Source organism: Elephas maximus, chromosome 23 (assembly GCF_024166365.1).
Source record: "Elephas maximus indicus isolate mEleMax1 chromosome 23, mEleMax1 primary haplotype, whole genome shotgun sequence".
Lineage (NCBI taxonomy): Eukaryota > Metazoa > Chordata > Mammalia > Proboscidea > Elephantidae > Elephas > Elephas maximus.
The window spans coordinates 17,497,519-17,513,652 of NC_064841.1; the positions used below are offsets into that span (position 1 = coordinate 17,497,519).

General features: G+C 40.9%; 1 protein-coding gene across 3 annotated transcripts in view; it reads left to right on the forward strand.

Moving 5' to 3' along the window:
• GK5 (glycerol kinase 5) overlaps nt 1–16,134 on the forward strand; it is an 84,930-nt gene that overhangs the window by 26,577 nt on the left and 42,219 nt on the right. For all 3 annotated transcript variants that reach the window (XM_049867242.1, XM_049867244.1, XM_049867243.1), the window contains exon 5: nt 6,376–6,507. In XM_049867242.1, the coding sequence (XP_049723199.1) occupies nt 6,376–6,507 (132 nt within the window). The remainder of the gene's footprint in view (nt 1–6,375; nt 6,508–16,134) is intronic.

Sequence of the window (16,134 nt, forward strand, 5' to 3'; positions counted from 1 at the left end):
AGGAGAGAATGGATATTGGGATAAATAGCTGGCTGTTACAGGCTCTTAGCATGGTGCCTAGTACATAGTAAGCCACCAGTAAATGACAATGATGATGATGACAGTGACATCAACGACAACATCAACATTAGCAGCAGTTGCTTCTGTCGGGTCATTTCCTCCAGACCCCCAAATCTCCCGCACTCCTGAGAGTGAGGTTACTGAGTCAAAGAGTAAGACAATTTTCCAACTCCTCAAATGTAGCCAAGCCTGCAACATTTGATACAATGTATAGTATTAAATTATTTTAATACTTAACAGTTGTTAAGTTATTGTTTTAATATTTCACAACTAAATGCTGTCTTAGTTTTCTAATGCCGCTGTAACAGAAAATACCACAAGTGGGTGGCTTTAAAGAACAGACATTTATTTTCTCACAGTTTTGGAGGCTAAAAGTCCAAATCCGCATCTTGGCTGTGTTGATTCCTTCCTTCTGGGTAGCCCGGGATCTTCCTTGGTTCCTTGGTGAGCCTCATCTGGCATCTGTATTCCCCTGTGGTGTGTGCCTCTGAGTCTAATCTGCTCTTTTTATAACCCAGAAGTGATTAGGTTTAAGACACACCCTACACTGATACAGCCTTGTTTACATAACAAAGAAAACCCTATTTCTAAACATGATCACTTCTACAGGAATAATGTTTAGGATTCCAACAGGCACTTTGGGAGGACACAATTCAATCTGTAACAAATACCTTCTCATCTAGGGAGCCGGCACCAGGTGGTGTATGGGGGAGTGTCTGAAACATCGACTTTATTTGATAAATATTTGAAGACATTAACTTTACATGAAAACAAACTTGAATATAGTATAGACTATAACAGTCATGCTGAGTGAAACAATTTTGTCATAATCTCACCGGCATTGGTTTTTTCTTTTGTTAGTTTGCTGTATAAAACGCACCTTGTTTTAATAACTTGTAAGGTTGAATATTGAGAGGTGCTTTTTAAAGCAAAAAGAGACATTAATTAAAGGAGCTAAAAACAGTTGTAAGAAAATGTCAGGAACCTAACAGGTCAATTCAGCCAACATTTCTTGAGTCATGACTCATTCCTTAAGTCTTTCAGGGGGATGTGTAAAGTTTTTATTCCTTTGAAAATAAATTGTGTCTATGAAAACATTTACTTTTGTAGTATAAGCCCCAAATCTCAAATCTTGATGTGAAACTATGGCAAAATAACTGAGCATTTGAGCAACTTTGTCTGCTTGGTATTGAACATGTATATGATGAAAGTTTTGACTCCTCTTAGCAGAAAAATACAGTCTCTTGCAGTTTTAGCACGTACAAGTCCAGGGCCTGTCCTACCAGTGAAGGAAACTGGCCCTGCAGCCATCCCTTCCCAGATGCTAGCTGTTTATCTGTTGAGGCTCTTGGAAATGTCTAGTGTGTATGTGCTGGAGCTGGCACCAATGTCATTGGTTTGGCCAAGGCCTGCACCAGGCAAGATGGTGAATTGAAGTGTGTTGGCAATCTCCGATACCATTGCTTTCTTCCAGTCTGCCTAGAATAGAATCTCAGTCCTTTACTATGCTTTGGTCTTATTTATGGCTCTGAGCACTTCTCAAACCCCTTTCTCCCTGATGTCGCTAAGTAAGCTCCAGCCTTGCCAGTCTGCTTTTGTCCTTGTGGCACCCATGTCCTTTCTCACTTTAAGGCCCTCGTACTTGCGAGCGTTCCCTCTGCCATCATGGCTGGATCCTTCTCATCCTTTAGGGCCTAGCTCACAGGACAGGGAGCAATTTCCTGCCACCCTATTACTGAGTTTCAAGTTTTTATACCTGTTTTTAATACAAATTTCTATTAAGGTAATTGTAGATTCACATGCAGTTATAAGAAACAACACAGAGAGACACCTTGTACACTTTGCAGTTTCTCCCGATGGTACCATCTTATGAAACTCTAGTCATGTAACAACCAGGATATTGGCAGTGATACAATCCACAGATTTCACTCAGATTTTCCCAGGCTTACTTATACTCATTTGTGTGTGTATGTGTGTGTGTGTGTGTTTATTCCTATCCAGCTTTTTCACCTGTTCAGGGTCAGGTATCAAGATACTGACGCCCTCATGGTGCAGTGGTTAAGAACTTGGCTGATAATCAAAAGGTTGGCAGTTTGAATTGCCAACCACTCCTTGGAACCCCTATGGGGCAGTTCTACTCTGTCCTGTAGGGTCACTATGAGTCAGAATTGACTCGATGGCCATGGGTTTGGGTTTTTTTTTGTTTGTTTTTTTGTGTTGCTCATTTATAACCACATCCACCTCCATCCTACACACCCTCTTCCCTCCCCCATCCCTAGCTCCCGACAATCACTAATCCATCCTCTATTTAAAACATTTTGTCATTTCAAAACTGTAATCATATAGTATGTAACCTTTCCGGATTGAGTTTTTTCACTTGGCCCAATTCCCTGGAGTTCATCCACCTTGTTGTGTACATGTAGTTGGTTCGTTTTTAATGCCAGTAGTATTCAGTGGCACAATGTACCACAGTTCATTAAACCATTCACCTGTTGAAGGAGAGCTGTGCTGATTCCAGCTTTGGGCCATTACAAGTAACGCTGCTATGATCATTCATGCGCCAATTTTTCTGTGAACAGTCTTTTTCTCCCCACTGGAATATACGTCCCAAGAAGACAGAGATTTTGCCTGTATTAGTCACTGTGTTTCCTTCAGGCCTAGCCTAGCTTGGTATATAGAAAAAAATATATATATATAGAAGGTACTCAATAAATGTTTAAGTACATGAAGGAAGGTTTTGATTGTTCGCAGCCCTGGTGGCATAGTGGTTAAGAGCTTGGCTGTTAACCAAAAGGTCAGCAGTTCGAGTCCACCAGCCACTCCTTGGAAATTCTGTGGAGCAGTTCTGCTCTGTCTATAAGGTCACTATGAATAGGAATCAACTCATTGGCAACAGGTTTGGTTTGGTGTTGGGGGTTGATTGTTCAGACATTAACTAACGGTGCAGCCGTTAAAGCTGTTAATGCTTTTGTGTGACCTCCTCTTCCCAAGATATCTGAATTTTAACACAAGATCCCTGAAGGACCGGAATCTAAGTTTTTATAGGGAAAGGTGTAGTGTGCTTAAGGGGGGAGAACTCATTTCAGTTTACATCATTTCTTAAAGTATTATAATAGATCAAAAGAAGAATCATGGGTGGTCTTCAAAACTCTTAAAAAAAAAAAACCCCAATGCCGTCGAGTCAATTCATTTTAATAAATAACGTAAACCATATAGTCCACGTAAAATATAAAGAAGCGCAGAAGGTTTGAGCCCTGGACAAGGTGAAAGGAAGTTAAAAGAGTAAGACTGAAATGTAAAGAGAACCGAGTCTCCAGATTTTCTTGACTAACGTATTATCAGTTAGAAATGAAAAAAAGAAATTCATATTACTCTGCTTAATAGATAAACCAAAATCTTTAAATTTAGTTTTTTGGAGGTTGGGAATAACAGAGGAAAAATGCAAGGAGTGGGTAAGTTTTTCATTAGTGAGCATTTTGTAAAACATCAGCTTCGGAAGTTGTGGTGTCTGTTTCCATCCTTGGAGTGGGCTGCAGGTTAGGGTTTTTGTTGTTTTTGCTTTAGTGTATCTTAGAAATCTTAAAACTCAAAGCTAGTGTTCTGTGTAACTAAGGCTTTTTTTTTTAATTGAAGATTTTGCTCAGTAAGAAGTTGATCTGAAACTGTATGATATGTTTCGCCTTTGACTTTTAGATAAGTATTCTTGTTGCCATCGAGTTGCTTCCGCCTCATAGTGAACCTATAGGACAGAGTAGAACTGCCCTGTAGGGTTTCCAAGGCTGTAGTCTTTACAGAAGCAGACTGCCACATCTTTCTTCCGAGGAACAGCTGGTGGGTTTGAACCACCAACCTTTCGGTTAGCAGTTGAGGGCTTAAACACTGTACCATCAGGGCTCCTAAAGATAAGTATACCAAAACAAACAAACAAACCAAACCTGTTGCTATCAAGCCAATTCCAACTCAACAGCGACCATATAGGACAGAATAGAACCACTGACCTTTCGGTTAGTAGCTGAGTGCTTTAACCACTGGACCACCAGTACTCCCTAAGATAAGTATAGGAGCAACAACAAAAAGAAAACCAAACCCACTGCCACTGAGCTGATTCCGACTCATAGTGACCCCGTAGTGTTTCAAAGACTGTAAGTCTCTATGGAAGCAGATGGCCACATCTTTCTCCTGCTGAGCTGCTGGTGGTTCGAACTGCCTACCTTTTGGTTAACAGCTGATCACATTAACCCCTGCACCACCAGGGCTCCTAAGATGAGTGTAAATAGTATCAAGTAAAAAAAAAATTTTTTTCTGAGTACTTAATAATGTATAGAGAAATTTCCTATTCTGGGTTAGTAGTCATTTAGTTAAAAAATATATTTCTAAAAAAACTACAGATTTTATGATTCCAACTACATAACATTCTGGAAAAGGCAGAACTATAAAGAGAGTAAAAAGATCAGAGGTTACCAGTGACTCAGGGAGGTGAGGATGAATAGATGGAACACGCAGCGTTTTTAGGGCAGTGAAACTGTTGCGCATGATATCGTGATGGTGGCTACGTGACATTATGCCTTTATCTATAGAAGTGCACAACCCAAAGAGTGAACCCTAATGTCAACGATGAACTTTAGTGATAATAATGTATCGATAATGGTCATCGGTTGTAACAAATGTATCACATTAATGCTGATTTTAATCTTAGGAGAAACCTCGTGCAGGGGAGAAGTGGGGTATATGGGAACCCCCTATACTTTCTGCACATGTTTTCTGTAAACTTACAATTACTCTAAAAGGTAAAGTGTGTGTGTGTGTGTGTGTGTACTGTTTCTTAGGTACTTTGAAGCTAAGATGTAAGATTATAAATAACATGAAAATATTGGAATATGAGCCTTCGAAATCAAAGAATAACCAAGAGCTTTGAGCAGAGGGTATTACTGATTGAATGGCAATGAAATGAATTAATGCTACCCTGCTACTAAATAGCATAAATTTGTCCGTGAGGCCTACAGTAAAATTTAAGTATATATATCCCAGTGAAATAAATACTGTAAATATAGCCTCATACCTCCATTGTCTTTCTTTACTTCCATCATTAAAAATAGGTGGAGGTAGAAAATAATTGTTATTTTAAAAGATTTTTATAGTTTATATTTTAAAAAAGATTTTTATAAGGTATTTGCTAAGGAAGGGTGTGTGTCATGGTTGTATCCTTTCACCAGACCTATTCAGTCCGTATGCTGAGCGAATAATCCAAGAAGCTGGGCTGTATGAAGAATGTGCATCAGAGTTGGAAGAAGACTCATTAACAACCTACCACATGCCGATGACACAACCTTGCATGGAGACAGTGAAGAGGACTTGAAGCACTTACTGATGAAGATCAAAGACTATATAGCCTTCAGTATGAACTACACCTCAACGTAAAACAAAAATCCTCACAACTGGACCAATAAACAACATCATGATAAATGGAGAAAAGATTGAAGTTGTCGAGGATTTCATTTTACTTGGATTCACAATCAATGCCATTGTAAGCAGCAGTCAACGAATCAAACAATGTGTTGCACTGAGCAAATCTGCTGCAAAAAGACCTCTTTAAAGTGTTAAAAAGCAGATTTCACTTTGAGGACTAAGGTGCGCCTGACCCAAGTCATGGTATTTTCAATCGCATGTTATGCCTGTGAAAGCTGGACAACGAATAAAGAAGATCAAAGAAGAATTGATGCCTTTGAATTATGGTATTGGCAAAGAATATTGAATATACCACAGACTGCCAGAAGAACAAACAAATCTATCTTGGAAGAAGTACACCCACAATGCTCCTTAGAAGCCAGGATGGCAAGACTTTGTCTCATGTGATTTGGACATGTTATGAGGAGGGATCAGTCCCTGGAGAAGGACATCATGCTTAGTAAAGTAGAAGATCAGCAAAAAAGAGTAAGACCCTCAAAGAGATGATTGACACAGTGGCTGCAACAATGGACTCAAACCTGGCAAAAATTGTGAGGATGGCGCACTACCAGGCAGCATTTTGTACTGTTGTTCATTGGTCGATATGAGTCAGAATTGACTCAGAGGCATTGGGTTTCAGGTTTAATCCAGGATGATCTTATCTTGAGATCCTGAACTTAATTATTTCTACAAAGAGCCTTTTTCCAGATAAGGCTCAGGGTGAACATATCTTTTGGGGGGCCACCATTCAACCCAGTATAGTAGTTAAGTAACTTTGTTCATTTTCTATGCATGTGTATAAGATTAATATAGAAACATCAAATACCATTAAATGCAATTTCCTAAAATACTTTTTTTTTTTTTTAATAGCTAATACACGGTTCCTGCCAACTGCTTCATTTTTTCACTAGAAGTAAACGGCTCTTAGGTGCTAGTTTGTTCTCTTTCACAACACAGCATGTTTCGTTGAGGTTGGCCTGGGTTTTACAGAACCTGATGGAGGTAAGAAAAGTTTGTATATGTTGAAACCTGGTAAAGACTATGGAGGAGAAAAATATTCAATGAATAAAGATAGTAATTTGATTATTTGAGGGAAAATTAAGTGCCTAGCAGGTATAGAGATGGAAGACAGGGCATCTTTCTATACATTTTTTTTTTTTAACTTTTTATTGTGAGTTATAACACACGTATAGAAAAGTGAACAAAATTGGAAACGAGCCATTCAGTAATATGTTGTAACATATGTTGTAAGCATCTGTGTAACAACACCGGAATCAAGAACTAAAACACTCGCTCCACTCCCAGAGATCTCCATTGTACCTGTCTTAGTTATCTAGTGCTGCTGTAATACCACATGTGGGTGACTTTAACAAACAAATTTATTTTCTCACAGTTTAGAAGGCTAGGAGTTCAAATTCAGGATGCTGGCACTAGGGAAGGCTTTCTTTCTTTATCAGCTCTGGAGGAAGGTCCTTGTCTCTTCCGAGCATCTCTCCTGGGTGATCTTCATGTGCCGTGGCATCTGTCTTGCACAGCTCTGCTTCTCTTGCTTGCTTGTTTAATCTCTTTTGTATTTCAAAAAAGATTGACTCAAGAAACCCCCTACACTAATCCTGCCTCATTAACATAACAAAGACAAACCATTTGCAAATGGGATTATAAACACAGGAACAGAGGCTAGGATTTACAACACATATTTTTGGTGGACATAAAACCCTGGTGGCGTAGTGGTTAAGTGCTATAGCTGCTAACCAAAGGGTCAGCAGTTCGAATCCACCAGGCGCTCCTTGGAAACTCTATGGGGCAGTTCTACTCTGTCCTATAAGGTCGCTATGAGTTGGAATGGACTCGATGGCACTGCACTGTGCTGCAATTCAACCCATAACATTCCATCCTTGGCCCCCCAACATTCCTGTCCTTGCAACATGCAACACACATTCCCACTGTCACATCATCCCAAAAGTCTTAAATCAACTCCACGTTCAAAATCTCATCTTCTGAATCACCTGAATCCAAAAAGGGTGAGACTTTAGGCATATTCCATCCTGAGGCAAAATTCCTCCTCATCTGTGAACCTGTGAATCCCAGGATACAAGTTATCTATTTCCAAAATACAATGGTGGTACAGGCACAAAGTAGACATTTCTATTACACATGGAGACACTGGAGGGAAAGAAGGCATAATGGACACCAAGCAAGTCCAAAACCCAGTAGAACAATTTACATTAGCCCTTGTCTTAGGCTGGGTCCTCTAGAGAAACAAAATTCGTGAAGAGAGATAGAGACAGAGAAAGAGAGAGAGAGATTTATATCAAAGAAATGGCTCACTTGGTTGTATAGGCTGGAAAGTCCCAAGTCCATGGCTCAGGCTGGAGGTTTCTCCTGACTCATGTAGCTGCAGGGGCTGATGAACCCAAGACTGGCAGGTAAGCTGGCAGGCCACTGGCTCACAGGCTGTGGAGGCTGACAAATCCTAAGATCAGCAGGTAAGCTGTCACCTCAAGTCCCAAGAACCGGAGGTCAGATGAACAGGAGGCAGTTGCAGGATCCAGAGCAGGCAAAAGCCCACAAGATTTGTCAGAAAGTTCACATATATTGGATGCAGGCCGCAGCCCCAAGGAAACTCCTTTCCAACTTTTTGGCTGCTCATATCTGATCTCATCATGGAGATGATTACATCATTACATAGCTGCCAAACTATATAACTGCCAAGCCACAGAGAATCATGGTCTAGCCAAGCTGACACACAACTTTAATCATGACCACTCTTAAGGCTTGAAAATAATCATCCTCTGTTCTTTGAGACCCTCTGGGCAATGACACTGCCCTCCAGACTGTGGGTGTTGGCCACACCCTCTGGATTCTGGGTGGAGGCCCCTCGGCCCTGGCCTTCAGCTCTGCCTTCCAGGCCTACTGGAATGACAACTCTGCTCCCTCAGCTTTGGGTGGCCCCATTCTCCTAATCCATCTGAGTGGCTACCCCACCCCCTGAGCTCCAGCAGGCCCTGTTCTTCTGCCCCTTGGGTGTGGCAGCCACCCCGCCCCCCCAGCTTTGGGGCCCCATGCCGCTGGCACTCATGAACAGCAGCCCCACATTCTGGAACTGAATGGGTGAAGATCTGACTCTTTGAATCCTAGGAGGCCATGGCCCCACTCTTTGAAATCAAACGGGCCTTGCTTCCTGTGCTGCTTCCAACAGTTCCACTGATCTCCAAGCTGCTCCAGGATAGCCCTTTTCTTGCAGGACAACAGCTGTAGCTCCTTTGGCCTGTTTCCTGCCTGTAGAATTGCAAGAGGCAGGCAGTGTATTTTCCTTGTGTTCTTTCTCTGTCTCCTTTAGTCTATGGTGATGGGTTTTCTGCTGGGGTATTTGGTTAGATCAGTCACAAGATGTCTTAGTCTGGATTCTCTAGAGAAGCAAAATCAGCAAAGCATATAAATATATATAGAGAGAGAAATTTATATCAAGGAAATGGCTCATGTGGTTGTAGAGGGTATTACGTCCCAAGTCCATGGATCAGAATAGAGGCTTCTACTGATTCACGTAGCCACAGGGGCTGGCGAACTCAAGATTCAGTATGTTGGAGAGCAGGGCTCTTGCTCACAGGCTGTGAAGATTGATGAATTCCAAGATCAGCAGGCAAGATCACAAGGCTCCTCCTGATTCACGTAGCTGCAGGGGCTAGCAAACCCAAGATTCAGTAGGTCGGAGAGCAGGACACTTGTTCACAGTCTGTGAAGATCAATGAATCCCAAGATTGGCAGACAAGACTTCAGGTAAGCTGCTAGCTCAAGTCCCAAGAACCAGAGGTCAGATGAACAGGAGCCAGCTACAGGATCCAGAGCAGGCAAAAGCCAGAATGTCTGCTTATATTCAGATGCAGGCTACACGCCCAAGGAAACTCCCTTTCAACTGATTGGCTACTCACAGCAGATTCCATCATGGGGGTGATCACATATCAAATCTCAACAGGGATGTGATCACAATACTATACGACTGCCAGAACACTGAGAATCATGGCCCAGCCAAGTTGACACACAATCTTAACCACCACACAGGCTTAATCACTTTAACAAAAGAATGTGTAGCCATGTCCTTAGTGAACATTCTGGGATACATGTCCTTAGTTTGTACAACTAAATTTTCCAAGTCTTTAAGTTCTGTGTTCATTTTGCACGGGTCATATTTTTAAAATTTTTTATCATGTATTAGATGAAAGTTTGCAGAGCAAATTTATTTCCCATTCAATAGTTTGTACATCAAGTGCTTCATGACATTGGTTGCATTCCCCTCAATGTGTCAGCACTTTCCCCATTTCCACCCTGGGTTCCCTGTCTCCTTTCTTCTGGATTTTCTACCCCTTCCTGCCTTCTTGTCTTTGCTTTTGGGCAAATGTTGTCCTTTTATCTTGTATAATTGATTGTTCTGAGGAACACGTTCCTTTTGGGTGTTATTGTTTGCTTTATGGGCCTGTCTTTTGTTTGGCTGAAAGGTGGTCTCTGTGAATGGCTTCAGGTCCAGGTCAGAAGGGTGTCTTGGAGCCATGGTCTAGGGGCTTCCTCCAGTCTCTTTCAGACTAGTAAGTCTGGTCTTTTATTTGTGAATTTGATTTTTTGTTCTACATTTTTCTCCCACTCTGTCTGGGACCCTCTGTTGTGATCCCAGTCAGAGTGGTCAGTAGCAATAGCCTTTGGACTAACTGCTTCCTTGAGTCTTTGGTTTTCTTCACTGTCCTTTGCTCTGGATGGGAAAAGACCAATAGTTATATCTTAGGTAGCTGCTTGCAAGCTTTTAAGAACCTAGACATTGCTCACCAAAGTAGGATGCAGAACGTTGTCATTATGAACTGCGTTAGCACATAACCTTTTTTTTTTTCCTCCTTCAAAAATTTATACACAAATTGTTTAGTGGTGTTAGTTGCAATCCCTGCAATGTGTCAGCACTCTCTGCTTTTCCACCTTGGGCTCCCCGTGTCCATTCATTCAGCTTTTCTGTCCCTCCCCATCTTTTCTTTTGGGCAGGTATTTCCTGTTTGGTCTTGTATAGTTGACTGAACTAAGAAGCACAGCAGTTGGTCCAGTAATTCTTCTATTTTGTTTGCTGTTTGGCACCTTCAAGCAGTTGGTTTTTAATATTTTGCCCAACTTTTCTACTAAATTACCTGGTTTGCCACTATTGGAAGTGAAATTTCCTTGGTTAAATTCTTGAACATTTTGAATCCTAGAACTGAATTATATCATTGTTGACAATCATACACTAGATTATAATTCCATGATTTGTACTTTCTTTCATTCTGTTGTGCACAGGGTCGCTATGAGTCGGAACTGACTCGATGGCACTTAACAACAACAACAACTTTCTTTTTTACGCTCTAGGAGGGTCACTATAGGTCGCTATGAGTTGGAGTCGACTCGACAGCAGTGGGTTTGGTTTGGCTTTAGGATGGTTTTTACTGTTAGAAATAACGGACTTTGGTGAGTGATGTCTGGAGTCTTAAAAGCTAGTAAGTGGCCATCTAAATGCATCAATTGGTCTCAACCCACCTGGAGAAAAGGAGAACAAAGAACACCAAAGACACGAGAAAAATAGGGCCCCAAGAGACAGAAAGGGCCACATAAACCAGAGACTCCATCAGCCTGAGACCGGAAGAACTAGATGGTGCCTGGCTATTACCAATGACTGCCCTGACAGGGAACACAACAGAGAATTCCTGATGGGGCAGGAGAAAAGTGGGATGCAGATCTCAGATTCTAGTAAAAAGATCAGACTTAATAGCCTGACTGAGACTGAAGGGACCCCAGAGGACATGGCCCCCAGACTCTCTGTTAGCCCAAAATTAAAACCATTCCCGAAACCAACTCTTCAAAGATTAGACTGGACTGTGAGACATAAAATGATACTCGTGAGGAGTGTGCTTCTTACCTCAAGTAGACACATGAAACTATGTGGGCAGCTCCTGCCCAAGGGTGAGATGAGAAGGCAGAGGGGGACAGAAGCTGGTTGAATGGACACAGGAAATCCAGGGTGGAGAGGACGAGTGTGCTGTCACATTACAGGGAGAGCAGTTAGGGTCATATAACAATGTGTGTGTAAGTTTTTGTATGAGAAACTGACTTGAATTGTAAACTTTCACTTAAAGCACAATAAAACAAAGAGAGAAAAAAAATAGTGGAGACATTGGAATGGAAAAGCTTTTCTCTTTAGTCACTCAGACTCTAAAGAGAAAAACAAATTCTTCACATAAATACCGATGGTGAGTCTTTGTATAAGTGAAGGATTGAAATAAGATTCACCTATATGATAGGGTATGGGCAGAAGAGCACATTGTAAGGCTGTTTCTGGATCTGGAAAATGAGGTGGTTGTGACAAGTCATCATTTAAGTAGTTACTAAACATCTGCTCTTTACTAGGCACTGCTCTAGACAAAGGGATTAGTAATGCCTAAGTTCCTGCCATCAAGGAGCCTGCATTTTAGTGGGGAAGACAGAAAATAAATAAATAACTTTAGATTTTAAAAAGTGTTAAGAAGGAGAGTAAATGAGAGCAAAGTGTTAGAATGTGACAGAGGCGGGGAGTTATTTTAGATGGGGTGATTAGAGAAGGTGACATTTGAACAGACTTGAGGGAGGAGGTACGGTATAAAGACCTGGGGGAAGAGTGTTTCAGGAAGAGCAAACAGCAAGTACAAAGACTAAGGGAACAATGAGTTTGGCATCTTCTAAGACTAGCAAGGAGGCCACTGTGGAGAAGACTGAGTAATGTGGAGAGTGGTAGGATGAGTCAGACGTAGGTGGGTGACAGATTTAGTTAGGCTGTTGCAGTAGAACAGGCAAGAAATGATAGTAGCTTAGAGTAAGGTGACAGTAGTGTAGGTGGTAAGACGTGGTCAAATTCAAGAAAATTCTTAAAGGTTGAATGAACAAGGCTTGCTGATTGTTGAATGAGGGGCATGAAGAGATGAGAGCTATCTAAGAGGACACCATGATTTTGGAGTGAATAATTGGGTAAATATTGGTGCTCAATACTGAGGCAGTATTGACCATGAGAGGAGCAAAGTAGGTGCTCGTGGGTGAGGTGGAATCCAAGAGTTTTTTTTTTTTTTTTTTTGCCCATGTTAAGTTTGAGATGCCTCCAGGGGGAGATACTTAATAAAGAAGTTGGTTAAGTCTGGAGGTTACAGGAGAGGTTAGGACTAGAGGTAAGAATTATTTAAAAGCTTTTTAAGGGAGAAAAGAGAACTGTCCTCAGGATTCTAACATGTAGATGCTAGGGAGAGGAGCAGGAGCAGCCCAAGAGCAAGAAGGAAAACCAGGCCAGTGTGGACTCAAAGGGTCCGTATAATAAAAAGTGTTTCAAGAAAGAGGAAGTGGTTGACTAACTCAAATGCGATGGGCTGGATTTGGCCCGTGGGCTGTACTGTGCCATCCTGCACTTAAGGCTATGTTTCTTTTGGCTTTTTCTAAAACACTTCAGAAAATACTGCATAGAAAATAAAAGCCCCCTACCCGCTAAATCTCACATCTGTAATAATTAATTAGAACTGTTTGGGGTATATTCTAGAAATTGTTTTTCTATGTGTATATTTCAATATATACATTGTTGTTGTTGTTGTTGTTGTTGTTAGGCACTGTCGAGTAGGTTCCAACTCATAGCAACCCTGTGTACAACAGAGTGAAACACTGCCCTGGCCTGTACCATCCACACAATTGTTGCTGTGTTTGAATTCATTGTTTCACCTGCTGTGTCAGCCCTTCTTTTTGAGGGTCTTCCTCTTTTTCACGGACCCTTTACTTTACTAAACATGATGTACTTCACCAGGGACTGATTCCTCCGGATAACATGTCCCAAAGTACATGAGACGAAGTCTCGCCATCCTCCTTTCAAAGGACCATTCTGGCCGGACTTCTTTCAAGACGTATTTGTTCACTCTTCTGGCAGTCCGTAGTATATTGAATATTCTTTGCCAATACCATAATTGAAAAGCATCTATTCCTCTTTGGTCTTCCTTATTCATTGTCCAGCTTTTGCATGCATATGAGGCAATTGAAAATACCGTGGCTTGGGTCAGAAGCACCTTGGTCTGCAGAGTGACAGGTTTGCTTTTTAATACTTTAAAGAGGTCTTTTGGAGCAGATTTGCCCAATGCAATTCGTTGTTTGATTTTTTGACTGCTGCTTCCATGGGCGTTGATTGTAGATCCAAGTAAAATGAAATCCTTGTCAACGTCAATATTTTCCCCATTTACCATGATGTTACTTATTGGTTCAGTTGTGAGGATTTTTGTTTTCTTTATGTTAAGGTGTAATCCATACTAAAGGCTGTAGTCTTTGACCTTTATTAGTAAGTCCTCTTTGCTTTCAGCAAGCAAGATTATGTCATCTGCATATTGCAGGTTGTTAATGAGTCTTCCTCTAATCCTGATGCTGCATTTGTCTTCATATACTCCAGCTTCTCGGATTATTTGCTCAGCACACAGATTGAATAAATACGGTGAAAGCATACAACCCTAACACACACCTTTTCTGATTTTAAACCACTCAGTACCCCCTTGTTTTGTTCGAACGGCTGCCTCTTGGTTCATGTACAGGTTCCGCATGAGCACAATTACGTGTTCTGGAATTCCCATTCCACACAACATTATCTGTAATTTGTTATGATCCACACAGTTGAATGCCTTTGCAGAGTCAATAAAACACAGGTAAACACCTTTCTAGTATTTTCTGCTTTCAGCCAAGCTCCGTCTGACATCAGCAATGATATCCATTGTTCCACACCCACTTCTGAATCCAGCTTGAATTTCTGGCAGCTCCCTGTCAATGTACCGCTGCAACCATTTTTGAATTATCTTCAGCAAAACTTTACTTTTGTGTGTTATTAATGATATTGTTTGATGATTTCCGCATTTCATTGGATCACCTTTCTTTGAAATGGGCACATATATTGATCTCTTTCAGTCTGTTGGACAGGCAGCTGTCTTCCAAAAATCTTGGCATAGATGAGTAAGCACTTCAAGTGTTGCATCTGTTTGTTCAGACATCTTGATTGGTATTCCGCCAGTGCCGTCAGTACAGGTTGGACTTCTTCCTTCAGTTCTTGATCATATGCTACTTCCTGAAATTGTTGAATGTTGGCCAATTCTTTTCAGTACAGTGACTGTGTATTTCTTCCATCTTCTTTTGATGCTTTGTGAGTCGTTCAATATTATGCTCACAGAACCCTTCAATATTGCAATTTGAGGACTGAATTTTTTTTTCAGTTCTTTCAGCTTGGGAAATGCTTAGTGTATTCTTTTCTTTTGGTTTACTAACTGAAGGTCTTCGCACATTTCATTTTAATACTTTTGTCTTCTCAAGCTGCCCTTTGAAATCTTCTGTTCAGTGCTTTTACGTGATTATTTTTTCCTTTTGCTTTAGCTACTCTGTGTTCAAGAGCAAGTTTCAGAGTACCTTCTGACATCCATTTTTGGTCTTTTCTTTCTTTCCTGTCTTTTTAATGACCTTTTGCCTTCTTCATGTCCGATGTCCTCGATGTCGTCCCACAACTCATCTGGTCTTTGGTCCTTAGTGTTCAGTGCATCAAATCTATTTTTGAGATTGTCTCTAAATTCAGGTGGGATATACTCAAGGTTGTGCTTTGGCTCTCTTGAACTTGTTTTAATTTTCTTCAGCTTCAACTTGAACTTGCATATGAGCAGTGGATGGTCTGATCTGCAGTCTGCCCCTGGCCTTGTTCTGAGTGATGATACTGAGCTTTTCCATCATCTCTTTCCACAGATATAGTCGATTTGATTCCTGTGTGTTCCATCTGGTGAGATCCATGCATATAGTCACCATTTATATTGTTGAAAGGTTTTTGCAATGAATAAGTCATTGGTTTTGCAAAGTTTTATCATGTGATCTCTGGCGTCGTTTCTGTCACCAAAGCCATGTTTTCCAGCTACTGATCCTTCTTCCTTGTTTTCAAGTTTTGCATCAAGTCATCAGTAATTATTAGAGCATCTTGATTATTTGTTTTATCAATTTCAGACTGCTGATTTTGGTAAAAATCTTCAATTTCTTCATCTTTGGCCTCAGTAGTTGGTGTGTAAATTTGAATAATAGTAGTACTAACTGGTTTTCCTTGTAGGCGTGTGGATACTGTCCTGTCACTGACTGCATTGTACTTCAGGATAGATCTTTTTTTATGATGAATATGACGCCATATTTCTTCAATTTGTCATTCCCAGCATAGTGGACAATATGATTATCTGATTCAAAATGTCCAGTACCAGTCCATTTCAGCTCACTAATGCCTGGGATATCGATCTTTATGTGTTCTATTTCATTTTTGATGACTTTCAATTTTCCTAGATTCATATTTCATAATTCCACGTTCCAGTTATTAATGGTTGTTTGCAGTTGTTTCTTCTCATTTTGAGTCATGCCACATCAGCAAATGAAGGTCCCGAAAGCTTTACTCCATCCATGTCATTAAGGTTGACTCTACTTTGAGGAGGCAACTCTTCTGCGATCATATCTTGAGGGGCTTATCTTTCAGAACTATACCAGACAGTGTTCTGCTGCTATTCATAAAGTTTTCACTGGCCGATTTTTTTAGAAGTAGACCTTAAGGCCTTCTTCCTGGCCTGT